At 42.3% G+C, this 16870-nt stretch overlaps 1 protein-coding gene across 2 annotated transcripts; it reads right to left on the reverse strand.

Moving 5' to 3' along the window:
- Positions 1-1086: 1086 nt before the first annotated feature.
- On the reverse strand, positions 1087-16729 carry LOC146353737 (transmembrane protease serine 12-like). Of its 2 annotated transcripts, XM_084837193.1 has the most exons (6): positions 16536-16729; positions 12992-13193; positions 5825-6090; positions 4389-4531; positions 3834-3891; positions 1087-3412 (listed from the first exon to the last, which is right to left on the reverse strand). In XM_084837193.1, the coding sequence occupies exons 1-6, from the start codon at positions 16624-16626 to the stop codon at positions 3285-3287; spliced, it is 888 nt and encodes a 295-aa protein (XP_084693319.1). In that variant the 5' UTR covers positions 16627-16729; the 3' UTR covers positions 1087-3284. The 2 variants fall into 2 exon arrangements, with proteins under 2 accessions (XP_084693319.1, XP_084693318.1); XM_084837192.1 differs by lacking the exon at positions 3834-3891 and having other exon boundaries at positions 16536-16724.
- Positions 16730-16870: the final 141 nt, after the last annotated feature.

Consider the following 16870-nt stretch of genomic DNA (forward strand, 5'->3'; position numbering starts at 1 on the left):
GGACTCCCGGTAGATAACAGCCACTCCCCCTCCCCGATCCCCAGCCCTCGGTTGCTGTGCATACGAAAATCCAGCTGGACACATGGCTGCAAGGGTTGGAGCAGCAGCCTCAGCCAGCCAGGTCTCCGTAATACATGCCAGGTCTGCACCCTCATCCAGGATCATGTCATGGATGAGGGAGCTTTTCTGGGTAACAGACCTGGCATTGCAGAGCAGCAAATGAAGGCCAGAAGATGGGGTCACGCCTCCCCCAGCCATCCTTTGGCTCTGGACAGGCCCGGAGCAGGGGACAGATACTACACATCTCTCCCTTGTTCCCCTTATCTGGCATGGCCTGCCCCTAGCGCTCCGCCAGCGCCTGCCGCCCAGCCTCGGTATCTTCTGGCCCCCAACACTCCCCCCACTGCCTCCATCAGGTGGACACATGCCCCCTCGCTCCCGCCTATCAGGCAGGCTACCCACCCCTAAAACCACAACAAAATCCCCCAGGAAAAAGAAAACACACACACACACACAATTAAAAATCCCCTTAAAAATAATGCCAGGCCGGAGTCCACAGGGAAGGCCAGGTGGTGGCGGCGGCAGCAGCAGCTGCTGCCGCCGCTGCCGCAGGCCCAGCAGCAGCAGGCACGCCTCTTCCCTGGTGATGGTGGTGGCCTCTCCTGCAGGCCCTGGCTCTCCCAGGCCACCTCAGCCAGCCAGCTTATGTAGCCCCTCCAGGGAGGGCAGGTGGAGCAGCACAGCTGGCTCGGTACCTGGGGGCCTGGTCCTGCAGGGACTGGCGGTCTGCCAGGCAGAAGTCTCCAGGGAAGGCCTGGTGGTGGTGGCAGCGGCAGCAGCGGCGGCAGCAGCAGCAGGCCCGCCTCTCCACACTCCACCCACCCTGCATTGGATAGTCAGTTGCCTCTGAGTTTGGAGGCAGCTGACTATCCCCATATGATTGCGCCCTACCCCCCCCCCCCATTAGACTTGCCACTTTATCGTATGCATGAACCACTGGAAGTTAGCCCCACTGAATTCAATGTTTATTTTCAAGTTTATGAAGATCATGGACTGCAGTATTAAGGTGAAAGAGGGGAGGATTATGCTAGTAAATATGAATTTTATTCTTGTTTAATAATTATTTAAAAAGTTATCTACAACCAAATAATGCTTGTGTGATATACCCATCAGTGGTTCCTCTTTTCAAAACAATATTGTACAGCAACAGCATATCAATTAAATTAAGGTGTTGCACTCCCAAGTTTTTTTTAAATGATATCAAACTGAACAAAAGAGACCCTCTGTTCTTACATTGAAATAATTTTTTAAAGTAATGGTATTTTTAACAGTCTCTCAACATCCATTACTTTGTTACTATTCCATACATTTTCCTTCAGATAAATGAGAATACATCAACATAAGTGTGAATGCCATGAAAAACAAAACACAAGACAATGATCTGGTGTGCTTAAAAGTGGTAACAACTCTCCTGAAAGCTTCAGTCCTAGAGATGGGATGTTCCTCTGAAAGTCACATTCACAGAAAATGAGTATGTGCACGCTACCAAGTACAATATTCCAGCCCTGCAAGATAGTCCTTTTATACAGTACTCATGGCAAGGAGTTAAACATAATCACCTCTAAATGATGTAGATCAAATCACTGTTAAAGCCAAAAGTAGAGGGGACAATTCAAAGCTGACTACCCTAAACTCACTATAATCAAAAGGCTTAATTCTAGGTCTTTAGGTACTTTCCAGTTCAGCAGTACATGCAGAAAGTAATGACTAAAAAAACCACATTTTTCTTTTTGGCTCCACTTGTGTGTAATTTGTTGATCACAGCAATAATCAGCACAGATTGGGACAATACCATCTCAGCTGCTGGTGCCAGATGAGCAATGGCATCTAAAAAATGTCCCATCAAATAGCACTGGAAGAAAATACTAGAAAGTTTGCTTTCTCATACTATTACACTCTCCCTTCAGTCCTGGCTCCTCTTCCCCCATAATTGCCTCTTCTGCATGGCCCCTCCCCATCATGTTATTTACCATTCTATCTTGTAGTAAAGCTAGGACCTGACCACAGACAGCCTAACATCAGCTACCATTGATCTATCTTCATATTAAGCAGCTTAACTTAAATATGTATGCCTATTTTTTAAACAAATACATAGCTGCACTTCTTTATCTCAGTAATAAGGAATCCGAAATAACTGTTTCAAGTTGTCTGTTATTTCGCCTATGGGCAAATCTAATGTTATTGTACCACTATGCAGATGCAGGATTTGTTCAGTCTTAATAACAGTGGGGAATTCATACTCTGACTGTTGGCCCAAGCCTACGCATGTTTATTCAGCAGTAAATCTGTGTTCGATGACACTCCTAGTAAGTGTGTTTAGGCTTTTTGCCTATGTGTGTTTGTGTGTGTAATTAACAAATCTCTACTGCTGCTTAGAAGGAAATATGGTAGGTGTTCCTTCTTACAGAAGAACCAGCAGAGTAAATATTTATTAGGATCAAACTTTCTAATACTTAAAGCACCAATTCTACTACTTGTGGGTAAATGCTTGCAGGACAGATGCTTGAAAAGTTACCTCTTATTTATAGGTCCTCACAGTTTTTTCCTTTAAGATACAATCAATTGAGAGTAAAGGATTGAAGAATTATTACACTGGAGTTTCATACATGATATCTGTATACAGTTATTAAAAAAATTATTTGAAAAATGCTATGTAAAGTATGGCAACATTTAGCCCCTGTCATGTACATAGTCTCTTTATAAACTAAAATACAGTAATAAATGTATTTTTATTTGAATTGTTTGAATTCTATAAATTATCAGTACTGCACTGGAAGTACAACCATTTTTATCATATGCTAAATGACAATTTTCAGTGTGTGTTTTTAAAAATGTTAATTCTCATATTTTAGCCTACTTCGAAGAGTATGATTGTCATTATATAATTTACTGCCCCAAAACATATCTATGTAAATGATCAGTTCCTGTTGGGTTTAGATTTTTAAAGTACAGATGAAATATATTTTCGGATGCAGTGGGGCAGGGGAGTGGATAAAGTCTATTGATTATTAAAGATAATGAATTCTGGTAAAGATACTTCATTTCAAAGAGAAAGCAATACAGTATAAAAACAATCAAAAATCATTCTAGTACAATGAAAGGAGAATTTGCCTTTTTACAGAATATGGAAAATTACCCAGCCCACAGTCAAAAGGATCAGGAGAAATGGAAACTTCACAGTGGTAGTTTTAGCAAGCAGATGCGCATCTATCCAACTTCTGTAATTAACTATATGAGCATAGATTCCTGGATATCTTGGTCGGCCACAACCATACCCAAAGCTGGTGACTCCTACGAGATAAAACCTGGTGGTACTTGGAAAGTAGCACATCAAAGGTCCACCACTGTCTCCCTGGAATATGAAAAATAAGATATGGTGATATGAGTGTTGCTCATGGTATTCTAAACCCCACACCCCGAGGTAGTTGTGTTGGCCAAAAGCAAATTCCAAAATCAAAATTAGTGTAATACTTTTATTAAGCCAATCAAAAGATCAGAAAAAATGTGTGCGCTTTTAAGATCTCCAGCAAGATGTTACAAAAATTAGGGGCGGGGGGAGAAAAAACACCCTTACTTCTACCAGGTATTGTGATGGCTTCAGGTTTCACCTGGAGCTACCCTAAAGACTGCTTAGAGGAAGAAAGTCAGATTGATACCTTTTTGAAAATATGAAATCCTGCTGTTTACTCAGAAATATCTCCATCTCTGAGGAAGCACACAGCCTCGTTTGGCAGTAGAAACAGAAAAAATAGGCAGCTATTATAGTAACAAACCCTCATCCTTTATTTCCAAGTTGTCAGTTCTGGGTGGAAGCAAAGTGCTCCAAGTGTTCTGAATGGAAACAAAAGGAATCCCAACTTTTATGTAATACTTTCTCAGTCACTACTAAAGTCTTAATTGATGCAAACAATTAAAATTTTATATGACTGTTTTCAAACTCAACTAGAATGATTATCTTTATTTGTATATTCCCTCAAACCTGAATTAGAAAATTGGTTTTTCCCTTTTTCTGCAACTCCCTTTTCTCTCTAAACATGCATAGGATTGCACCCTTCGTCTTATTTTTTCTTTAATTGTGAGCAAATAGGGATTTGTTTTCTATTTTTATATAGAGCTTAGGGCAAATGAAGCACTTCTATAAATAACTTCTATGGATTTTACTGATATTATTAATTCTGATTTTATTACATAAAGCAATAAAAGCTATCTTTTCATCCCCAGATTTACAAACATCTTTCACATATCCCCAGATAACAGAGTTTGCCCACACAATTGCATGAAAGGAAGTTCAGGTGACATGTTGTAAAATGGAAATATCTCCATTTTACCTGGCAGCTATCGACACGTCCACTTGCAGAGCCGGCACAAAGCATATTCAGTGTTAGTCGTCCTCCATACGAGTCGTATCTATTACACACATTTAGTGGAATAATGTTTACTTGAGCTTCTTGTAATATAAGTTTGCCTCGAACTGTAAGGAAAACACAAAATACTGCTGGAAGTATTCTGGCAACATTCTGAAACAAGGCAATATGCAAAACTGCAGGCTAGTGGCAGCACTTAAGCCACTGTAACTCTCCTAAGCCCAACGCACTAGACCTGCATCCTCTGTGCAATTCAGAGAACCTACGTTAGTTAACCAACTAAGGGCACAATCCTATGCATGTTCAGACAGAAAAAAGTCCTACAACTCCTAGCATCCCCCACCCATGCTAGGAATTGTAAGACTTTTTTCTCTCTAAACATGCACAGGACTGCGCCCTAAAGCTCACAAATCCTTCCACTGTCTTGGAGCTGTAGCAATTTCTGTTTGGCAGCCAAGACAGACCCCTGGTCCATATGAAGGTGTGGATGCTAGGCCATTTGCTGTTGAGATTTCTTTACTGCTGTTATTATTTTGCTTTTATTATAATCAACTAATGTATGTCTTCAGAATTTATTTGTGCTTTTTGTGTTGTTTGTAGCAAAGGAACTATTCAGTTTATCTGCTTCAGCCATTACCATAACAAAATTGTAGGTACAGTAGTTCAAAAACTTTACACATCAAAATATAGTTTACTCAGGTGCACAGTCCTCTAAAACATGTGCACAATGAAGTTCACACAAAAGCCAGACCCAGAGAAGCTGCTTTCTAAGTAATGTCCATATTCCTTTTTTGAAGAAGGAAATCTGTCTTTTGTAAATTTGACCGGTGTCCACAATTTTTTACTTAAATTATCATTTTAGATTAAAATAGAGGACAATCTAAAGAAGTGTGCCATCAAATCTGTGAACAGCCTACATGGTGAGTGTGGGACTCAGCTCAAACCGAGCCTACAATACTTTTTGCTAATAATATGCAAAGAAGTTAGATTGCAGATTGATTTTCCCCAGATAAAGTCTGACACAGATGAGGCAAACAGCACACCTGATGAAATTTCTAATCTTTTGAGGTAAAGTTGTAATGTTTTTCACTGTTTCTCATAATAAATGCAGGAGACAGGGTAACTATTCTGGTCTGAGCAACAGATGGATGTACATCTTTGGAATCAAGCCAAGATTCTTCTTTTTTAGTGTTTATCTTGAAATATAAAGTGTGACTGCCCCCCACCCCCAAAGTGTGTCACCATGACATTCCCTCTTGAGTGTACACACTCAGTGGCAGACCCAGATTTCCTTCCACATGTGTGAAATAGCCCTGAATGTACTCATGGCAGAGAAACGGTTTGAAATCACTAAACTAATTCTCACTCTTAACAATAGTTTAAGGAAAAATAAAAGATACCTTCCTCGTTTGTGTTTCCCCATCCAGTTATATAACATGGGTACGCATCTTTAATGAAAAGATGAGTGTCAGGTAGGCAGATGGGCTGAATATAGTCATTGTATTTGATAGATCTTATTAGCGTAAACAAAGCAACATCATTTTCATAGGTTTCCGGAGTATAATTAGACTGGATCGTGATAGCTCTGACCCGGCGTGTTACAGTATGATAGTTGTATTTATGAAGATGATGCAAGCCAAGCACAGCCCTCCAAAAGGCTGGGTTCCTAGGACAGAATAAAATCCCCTATAGACTCAATTATTATTTTAGAATTGCTATTTCACAAACTTTGAGACTTAAGAGTCATCTCTTGCTTTACACTATGTAAAACAAATAAGCATGGATCCAGATTCCGATTAAATGGAGAGGGAATACCAAAAATTGCTGCAGATAATAATAGCAAATAAGTACATCTATATCCATAGGAACGTAAGAAATATCTAATAATTGGATCTACAAATGCTAAGGCCAGGATCCAAAGAAGTGGAAAAATAATTCTACACACAGAGCCTTTAAGCTCATGTTTCTTAAGCAGAAGCCACCCTATGTTGCATGTCAAGCCTCTTTTGAAACTGAATGGAGAGGCATAAACAGTTTCTGGTTTCAGCATTGGTAGCTGCTTTCCAAAGTATAAAACCCAATTGGGTATGCTATAATTTGTAAGTGTAATGAGATAAATCCCCATTTTATTGTATACCCTAAATTGGGTTAAACTACTGTACATGACATGAAACTTTCAAAACCTGGAGCTAAGCTCAAAATCCAAAAAATGTATCTCATTGCTGCTAAATCCTGCTGGACTTCTATGTCCTGAATCCTATCATTTGTGGGGTTCAGCAGCAGCCGGCCCTAGGGGGAATGCAACTAAGTACCCAAAGTGGTGGATAATGGTGGTTCATTGGGCTGGTTATAGTATTGACGTCATTAAAATGTAGCTCAGATCTCAGCCCTGCCATGAACGCAGCAGATAGTCTGTGACCTCTCAGCCGCAGTCCACCAGCCTCTCCAGTAGCTGCAGTGCAATGTGGGGTTAATAACCTGCCTTACAGGCTTGTTTTAAGGACTACTGAGATAAGGTATATGAAGCACTCTGAAGCACCCCATCAGTGCTAAATAGAAGGCTATGCCACCGCTCCTACTTGGCTCAAATGTTTCTTCCCAATACCTATTATTTCTATTAAGCCTTCGCATTTCCTTACCCTATTGTAACTAAGCCTAAATACATATAACTGAAATTATCTCATATGCTTCCCCCGTTTACCCCCAACTCCATTTTCCCTCTTGAACCTGCTCGCCTTTCAGGCCTAACAGAATTCTGGAACCTGTTGGGTGATAGCAGAGCAAAATAAACAAACAAAAAAATAAATCAGAAAATAGAATGAAAACTCAAGTCAGTAATTGAAGTCAGATCTTTTAAGCAGTAGCTGGAGGAGCTGAATAGCGTCATCATCCTGGCAATCAACAGAGGAACATTTTCATCCTCCCTCCATGATTGTAGTGTTCAGCCAACTTTAAAGTACTTTTAAATAAAAAATACAATGGTTAGAGGAGCCTTCCCAAACTGATGCCTCCAAATGTTTTGGCCTTCAATTCCCATCCACCCCAGCCGCTTGTAGTTGTAATCCAAAACATGTTGTTTTGTTTTTAAAAAAACAGATTTTTTAATCACAATAGAATATAACAATGGAATGGAAGAACAGTTAACGAGAATTCCATGAAGGTACTATTGGATGTAGAGTACAGAGAAGACAGCACAGAAACCAACTTCCGTCCATTGAAGAATAATTGATCAAAGCCAGATATCAGGAATGTTACGTAACCAGAACTATTGAAAAGCTGATATATTGTGCCTGCTACATAATAACAATGCTCTTAAACCTTTGAGACTGGGAATGTCAATTGTTTTTCTTTAGTAAAGCTAATGACAACCCTGGTTCCAAAAATACGCTCTTGTAACTGAAATTCATGTTGCCCTTAATTAAAGGAAACACTCTTGTCGTCTACTAGGGCCTCCCATACCTTATCAAGCCATGCCACTTTGGACAGAGGTTTAATGCTCTTTCACTGTGCAGTTAACAAAATTTTTACAGCTATACGTAGGTGAGCTGTCAGATCCCTACTCAGAGGTGGTTTATGTAGCTGGCAAGTCACCTAACAATACTACAGGGCATAAAGGAATAACAGAATGGATTTAATTGTAAAATCCTAGCCCCAAATGAGATTTTGGGGCATTGCCACCAAGTGCTCCCTTGGCCCCACATTGATGGAAGTAGATGGGAGGGTAGTTAATATTCAGATGGTGTAGAATAGCCTTACTCAACCAGGTGTCCTCCAGATCTTTTGGACTATGACTCCCACTGGCTCCAACCTGGCCAGTGCTCAGGGATGATGAGAGTTTTAGTCCAAAACATCTCAAGGGAATCATGTTGGGGAAAGCTGGTGTAGAATATCAGGCAATTGATGCCACTTTGCCATTACCCTAAAGGCTAGTTCTCTGACATTTTTAGGAGGTGAAAAAGACAATATTGCTAAATCTTACCACAGGTTGTACTATTCATCTCGAGGACCATATCTTCTGATCACATGCTAGTACAGAAGGTTCCTTTGTCTGAACCTCTGAATTTAATAGTTTATAGTGAAAAGATATAACACCTCTAAAACATGACACCCAGCTAGATAAAACTTTTCAAAGCTAGTAATATTACATATCACTTTTGACTATACAGTGGCAGAATTTAGTACGTATTGGATTTGGACACACTAACTGAAACCAGAGAACAAGATATCCTGGTTTAGACTGTTACTGTACTTTTGAAAGCAGCTTCTTCAGATGCATCACATAATCACATCATGTTAGCGCATGGGCTCTCTACTGATTGAAGACCATTGGATCAGCCCCCAGGCCAAATACCTTCTGTCCCAAGAATGTTGAAACAAGAGAAATGGGAGGTGTTCAGGTTTATCCTCCATGCATCTCAGATTACCAGAGCTGAGGACAACAAGGGATTCTCTTGAACATCTGTTGCCACAATACTTCTTTTAAAGTAAAGCTCTGTTTAAGACATCCACATATTCAGGAAGTAGGTAGGTAGGTAGGACAGCAGAATCAGAACTCAATGTAATTGAGATGTTTCATAATAAAGATAAGTAAAATAATAAGGTATAGGTACATTCCTGCAGTTGTTGCTTATTTTCAATGAATTGTGGTATACAAATTTATTCAAAATAACTTAAAATTTAGCTTCCCATGGGGACCTGGCTTCTGAAAGGTGGCAGTAGGGATATGACCTTTTTTGCCTACCTTGCATATTTGCAGGCATTAAAACAGTAGTTTGAAAGGGCTCCTTCACACCAGGCTTTTATCCTGCTATTAAGATTGCTCCTTCACAGAAGTTTGCGGGCTCTTTTCATGATGCAGTGAAGTTAAGGTTCATCCCAGGCATCTCCTGCACTAAATGCCCTTTGATCCTTTTTTAAATAGATTGCAGATAATGAGATATCAAATTACCCCGTTGTGTTCTGCTTCAGTTCCCTCCGAGAAAAGAGTTAAAGAGGCAAGAAGAGGAGCAAGATCAATGAAAGATAATGGAAGTCTCAGATATGGGGGGAAAGGAGGGGGAATGGGTGGGAGAAAAGGAAGGACATGAAAAGGGGAGTCATTGTGATCCTGCATTTAAAACGGAAGCAGAAAGCCCCATTTTAAATGCAGGATTTTCAGCTGGTTTAGAGATGCCCAAAGCGAATTTCTTTGAGTGTACCTGGAGCTGCATCATGAAGTTAAGGTTCAGTGCATTCTATGCCACAGGATCCCTTTTTACAGAGTTAAATAGTTTCCTATAATTATAATTTAGGAGGTCCATATGAGACTGTGACAAACCCCAATCTTCTGATGTAGCTCAACAGTGCTACAATGGAGAAAAAATGTTTGTGACCCCTTAGGATTGTTACATAGTTCCAACCTAAAATGTTATTAGATCTTAATCTAACCCCATAATCCCAGATAAAGAACAACAGATAACGTGATTAAAAAATTGACTCACGAACATGATGCTTTTTCATCATGTATTTATCCACAACTGATTCAGCATTCAATATCCATGTGTGAAAAAGTATCTGAGCCTTTAGATTTAGTACCTGGTAGCACCCCCTTGAGCAGCAATGACTTCAAGTAAGCGTTTCCTATAACTGTTGGTCAGTCTCTCACATTGGTTTTGAGGAATTTTGGTCCATTCCTCCTTACAGCACTGCTTCAACTCCATGACATTTGAGACCTTCCTTGCATGAACAGCCCACTTCAGGTCCTGCCACGTTTCAATAGGGTTTAGGTCCAAACTTTGACTAGGCCATTCTAAAACACAGAATTTCTTCTTGTGCAGCCATTCTTTTGTATATCTGCTTGTATGTTTAGGATCATTGTCTTGTTGCATGATCCAGCTTCAGCTCATGGACAGATGGCCTGACATTCTCCTCTAGAATCCTCTGATACACTGCAGAATTCATGGTTGTGTCAATGATGGCAAGCTATCCAGGTCCTGAGGAAGCAAAGCAGGCCCAAACCATCACAGTCCCACCACCACGCTTGACGGTTGGGATGAGGTTCTTCTGTTCAAACTCCGTGTTTGTTTTTTGCCAAACATAACATTTCTCATTGAGGCCAAGAAGTTCTACCTTTGACTCATCTGTCCAGAGAACATTGTTACAGAAGTCTTGGACATCATCTATGTGATCTTTAGCAAACTTCAGATGGGCAGCAATTTTCTTTTTAGAGAGCAGTGGTTTCCTCCTGGCTATCCTCCCATGAACACCATTCTTGTTCAGTCTTTTTCTGATCGTTGAGTCATAAACACTCACACTTACCAAGACGAAAGTGGCCTTGGATGTTACTCTGGGGTTATTTTTTACTTCCTGGATGATGCGTTGGTTTGTTCTTGGAGAGATTTGGGTAGGACAACTGCTCCTGGGTAGAGTGACTGTGGACTTGAACCTTCTCCATTTGTAGACTGTCTGACAGTGGATTGGTGGAGCCCCAAATCCTTAGAAATGGTTTTGTAACCCTTCTAGACTGACGAGCAGCAATAACTACTTTTCTGAGGTCCTCAGAGATGTCTTTTGATTGTGGCATGACGTGTTTCCACACAACCGTATAGTGAAGACCAAAGTTTCTGATCCTTTTATAGGGTGGGGCCTCTCAAACTCACTCCTGAATAACTACCTAATTACTTAAATACCTGATTCTAATTATTCCCTTTAACTGAGCTGATGAAACCAGGGGGTCACTTACTTTTGCATATACCCTGACTTATTCATTGTTTGTACTCATTGTTTGCCTAATTTATACATTGTTTTAAGAGACAGAATTGGTTAATATAAACCCTACTGGATATTTAGAAAAGGACTGGTTTTGATTCACAAAGGCTATCATGGTAAAACTATGGAATTTCTGTAATTAGCATTAGAGTTCACAAACTTTTTCTCGCTACTGTACCTAGAGCAGGGCTGGGCAAACCTTTGGAACCACACTGGTCCCTGCAGAACATTTTGGAGGCCTCATGGATGGGCAGGCCTGGTTGTGAGAAGGGCAGTGGTGCGTGGGGCCAGGACACATGTGCACACACGCATTCCAACCTCCATACCACAAACATCCCAATTCATTCACACACACACGTCTTTCTCTCTCTCTCTCTCTCACACACACACACACCCGTTCACTCTCACACACATCCTCTTCTCCCACGTTTAATCAGAATTGGGGGGAGGGGCTATGTTAAAGGCTCTAAATAGTTAATAACAGCAAGGTAAAAGCAACCTCGAGATGATGTAAGTTTACTGTCATTAAGGTGGTGGGCCTAGCTGCTAAATAATATTTTTATTTGCTAGCTAGACCACTGACATCAGAAATGGAGCTTATTGATCCATTGGGAAAACAACAGCCCATCTCCACCAAAGGGCTAGCTGTCACTGATCTCAGATTCCTAAATGTATGTGAGACTCCTATATCAGTTTGTCTCTTTGAATCACCTATATCAGGAGTCCAAAGATACTCTCTCTCAGAACCTCTTCTCCACAATGAACTCTGGGTGTGCTCTGCAACCTAAGATTCTGCTCAAATAAGTAACTAGTGAAGTTAGATTAACTTTACTGATTTTTATTTTGAATTCTGTGTGTGATCATTGCCTTCTCTTGTTTTTCCCTTTTCCCTCCCACCCCCAAATAGGCTTCCTTTTTATATCTGGACATCTGACCGCTTTGTTTTAAAAAGAGAATTTCTCACTAAAACCTTCTCAATGTGCAGGACTGCATGGCTGCTACGCTACCCTTTGTATTCCTAGAATATTTCGCAAGGTTTTGTTAAGTCCAATGTCTTTGTGACAATTTGGGGGGATTTTAATTTTTTTCTAGAGCTGAGCTGAAGGAAAGAGTTCTTGACAGTAGGGCATAGAATGTCAGACAGATGGACAGCTTAGAGTGTTCAGACAAGACTCAGCTGTGGTGACAGAGGGGGTGGAGTGGAGTCATATAGAGAGGGTGTGGCCTGAGAACAAGTTGGGGCCCACAATAAAACACTAAAGGTCAGCTATGGGGCAGGGGGGATGAAAATAGAGAAATTAAGAGGGAACTGGCATGACTGAGGATTGGGATCTAACACAGTATACTGGAGGTAACATTAAAATAGGAGAGATACACACCATGAGGTTAAAAAACTTTTCCTCCCATGCTATACTACTCATCCAAGTATACAGTATAAAAGTGCTTCGGTTCAGGGTTGGCAGTCAGCCCTGAATCTGGGCCCCTTATAGCTATATAGTTGGATGGAAGTAAGTTTCAGAAGGATCAAAACAAAAAAACTGTTTTCTGCAAGCCCCAAAGAATCTTTTTTCCTCCCCCCCCCCCTGCCCTCCTGGCTCCTGAAACACTACCCCCTCTTGTGAGTTCTGACCAGCTCTACAAGGCTCCTGCTCCAAGTATTTTAAAGCCCTGAAGAACATTCCTGTGATTGTCTAGGGATACACTACAACAATTTGCTCCAGGCCCCCACTTTCAACATACATTTTAAACATAAGCCAATAGTTCTTCGTATTCATCAGTACACCTTTCTCAGACCTAAAATTGAAGAAAAAAATACATACCTAGATATTTTAATGCAGTGTGCTGCTGTCAACACTGAGTTGTTATTAATTAAAGATCCACCACATATATGGTAGTAACCTAGACCAATTTCATAAATCTGAAGACTAATCTGCCATGGCCATGCCCCGAGCTTAGCATCATGTCCACCTACAATCCGAGTCTCTGCTGCTATCTTATCCATAAGGGGCCTTGTTCCACATTCTAGAAATCAAAACACAGTTATACTGGTGAAGTTCAATGTTTCTAACAGTACAATCATATACATGTCTAAAAGTTCCACTGAGTTCAACGGGACTTACAAGTCAGTGGGTACAGGATTGCAGCATAACACAGCCTGCATTCAGCAACAAGTACATTTGAAGTAAATGCTATGTACTGGTTCACTGTTTTAAATTGATCAGTTTGGCATAGCCACCTTCTTGTGCAGAAATGAAGCAACTCTTAATTATTTCATAAACCTCTAAGGGTGCACTCCTATGCATGAGGGATAGGGAATGCTGCGAGTTGTAGGCCTTTTCTCTGTCTAAACATGCATAGGATTGAGCCCTAAATCACTCAAATTCATTGTCAGATGTTGGTCCAAAAGAACTGAGCTTGTTTGATTCAGGGGTAGATAGGGTGAATGCTCTAAGGATGTTGATATAATACAAAACAGAATGAGTAATCAATGGGATTTTTACATATTTCATTTTGGGTAGATGATCCACATTATTTTGAAGCCCCAACTAATGCCTAATATAACTGGAAATTGCTTCTCTGTAAAGGTGCTTAAGATCACATCTTGTTAAATCAAGACTGATAATACATGCATGTCATAAAGGATGGGGTATACTTCCAAATAATAAATGAAAAGAATTAAATGTCTTAAACCTCAGACCCATGATTTTGGAGCCATCTGTACTGTCAGAGAACTAGTACAGGTGCAACAGTGGCTCCCTGCAAGCTATGCTGTGCAAATTTACTTATTTATTTATTTCATTTAAATCATGAACCAGCTAAGAGTTATACATTCCTCTCTCTTCTCTCTCCCTTCCTTCCCTTCCCAGTCTTAGCCTTGTTATCGCAATCTTCAAACCATGGTTAAGAAAAAACAGACTCCCTCATAAACCAGAAATTGAAAAAATGGTTTGAAAGGAGTGCTGACCCTAGATCAGGTAAAGAGTGTCTTTGCCCCCTCCCCCCATTAGTTCAACTTTTGAGTGGCTTTTTAATGCTGCATTTGTAGGTCACTTACAGTGCAATCCTATCCAATGCAGGGCAGAAGCGCGGAGGGGATCGTCCCCTCTGCACTTCAGCTGCCTTACATTCGTGGCTAGACAGACGATTTTGGGAAGGCGGAACGGGGGGTGCGGACACTGGACGATGCATAGGAAGTGTCGGAACGGCACTTCTGCCCTCCTCGCCCCGGCATACCCCCAGGACCGCCATTTTTGCCATTCTGCGCTCCTCTTCTGAGCACAGGGTCATTCTGCGCTGCCTACGAGGCAGCACGGGAAGGGGTGGAGGTCAGTTCTCAGGGAACCGACCTATCCTATGGCCATCTAGCTGCTGACTAGCGGATTGAGCCCTTAGAGTACAGATCTATGCATGTTTAGACAGAAAAGAAGTCGAAAAATGCCTCAGCCAGCCATGGGATTTTTTTCTGTCTGAACACGCATAGGATTGTGCCCTTAATAAATCTGATGCACAAGTTGCATGCATGATCCCTGTCATATGACATGATAAATTTGCACGCATGGATCTGATCACAATTACTCACATGGACATTGTTTGTTGAATTGGCACTGATGTTGTAATTTTTTAAAAAGATGAGGATAGCATTAATGCAATCGTAATTGTGCAAGTCACTGTTGTCAGGTTTACAAGTGAAGATAAAATGTTTTTACTATTCGTTTTAACTGCTGAGTGGATAGGAGAGTAATTCATTAAAATTTTAATACTCTTATTTTGCGGCTGGTACCTTGGTTTGTAAGCGTTTTGTTTTATGTAGTGTTTTTACCTGTTTTGATTGGTTTTATCTTGCTTTTATTATGTATTTGCAGTTTTTGTTTTTATTTTATGTTTTTAATATATTATACAACACCCAGAGAACTTGGGTTATAGAACGGTTTAAAAGAGCAACAAATAAGTTACTCCACTCCCACCACTGCCTGAATAGCTTGCCTGGAAATCTGGCCTTAGGAGGGGAGAAAAAAGATCTGGAAAAAAGAAGAAATGTGTGTCCTGAAGGCTGGCATCCAGTTTGCAAGCCATGTTTTGGAGGAAATCAGTGTTACATCTTTATGGTTTTTTAATGCTGCATTAAAAAGAGGCTAAAGTTGGGAAGGTCTCATTAGAAGTAACTCAGAAGTAATGGGCTCAGTGGGCTTGCCCTTGGGTAAGTATGCAGAGGGTCGAAGTTGACTGCCACAATGAGCTGCTCAAATGGAAAGGACCATAAATCAAAATACATACATCTTGGTCCACTGCAACTCAGAAGTAAATGTCCCATTTACTGGTTATTAGGATCTGCCTAAATGAAACCAGAAAGAGTTCCATAATTATGGGACCACTGTTGACAAGCTCTTGTTTTATTACCTGCCAATTTAACTATCCTACCAGTGAGCACACAAACAGGGCCTCTGCAGCTGTCTTGACACACAGACAGGTTCATATGTAGGCAATCCTTCAAGTACATCGATTCCAAGTTCTTTGGGCTTTAAAGGTCAATAGCGACACTTGGAATTGGGCTCAGAAGCTAGTAGGTAACCAGTGCAGCAGATAGAGAACTGGTGGAATATGGTCCAAGTGGCGAGCCCAATTGCCTTGCAGCCCAAACCAGCCCCCCTGGAATCCCATATCCACTCATATCAAGTGGCCATCCCCAAGTGGGTGCTCTCCAGTTGTGTTGGCCTACACATCCTATCTCCAGCACCATGGGCAATGACCATGCTGGCTGGGGTGATGGGAGAAGTAGTCCAACACAGCTGGAGAGCACCCACTTGGGGAAGGCTGCATTAATTATATACACTCACCCCACCCCAGGTATGCTGGAGCCGAGTTGTCCCACAGCGCTCACTCAGAACTGTTTGTGAGTACAGCACCCCGGGGCTTGCCGGGTCAAGGCCCACCGCCCTTGCGCAATAGCAGTGGCCGTCTGGAAGCTCCAGGAAACAGCACCTCCAAGTGAGTGTTGTTGATGCCACCCTGAGCTGCCTCCTTGAGGGCTGCTGTTAGTCTGAACTGTGGCAAAGTAGACACACGCCCACCGGTGACGATTTACTTTGAAGTGTGTGTGCGGCGGAAGGGGTGTGTACGTGTGTAGACATTCACATGAAGGCACCCTGCTGCCTGAGCCCCTTTTCGCGTAGCTCCAGGCAGGCTTGAGCCCCAGGACCTTTCCTTTGAAATGCCACCACGTGCTGACCAGAGCCGTCCCCCCAGGAAAGGAAGGCGCGCGGCCCTAACGAGCGAGGGAACTGGCCCAGGCCGTGGTCTTCCGACGCTTTCGGTCGGGGCGGAGCGCCTCAGCACGCCGCGGGGGCGGGGGGCAGCCGTGCTCACCGTCTTTCGGCAACAGGGAGGACAGGGCTCCACCCAGCATCGCAAGCAGCGCCAGAGCGGAGGCAGCTGCGGGGCGGGAACGGCGCCGCATCGTCCGTCGAGCAAACAAGATGGCGGGCGGCTGTCCTCCGCGAGCCGCACGTCCGGGGGGACGAGCCCGCGGCAGGCCGCCCGACAGCCGCCTTGCCCCGCCCCGCCCCGCGAGGAGGGCGGGGCTGGAGCGCGGCGCTTGGGGGGGCGGGGAAGGCCGGAGGCGGGCGGCGGCGGCGGCTAGCGGCCCGCCACCGAAGGCCGTCCCGTGGCAGCCAACGTGACGCTGAGCAAAGCGGCGGCCT

This window comes from Heloderma suspectum, chromosome 2 (genome assembly GCF_057233095.1).
Source record: "Heloderma suspectum isolate Gila_16-S chromosome 2, 16-S_ref, whole genome shotgun sequence".
Taxonomy (NCBI): domain Eukaryota; kingdom Metazoa; phylum Chordata; class Lepidosauria; order Squamata; family Helodermatidae; genus Heloderma; species Heloderma suspectum.

Excerpts from the sequence above, each read along its gene's own strand:
- LOC146353737 (XM_084837192.1), bottom strand. The coding sequence starts at position 16,626 with ATGCGGCGCCGTTCCCGCCCCGCAGCTGCCTCCGCTCTGGCGCTGCTT. Across the intron at positions 13,194-16,535 it reads CTCCCTGTTGCCGAAAGACG|AATGTGGAACAAGGCCCCTT; the intron begins GTGAGCACGGCT and ends TTTGATTTCTAG. Across the intron at positions 4,532-5,824 it reads GGGAAACACAAACGAGGAAG|TTCGAGGCAAACTTATATTA; the intron begins GTATCTTTTATT and ends TTTTCCTTACAG.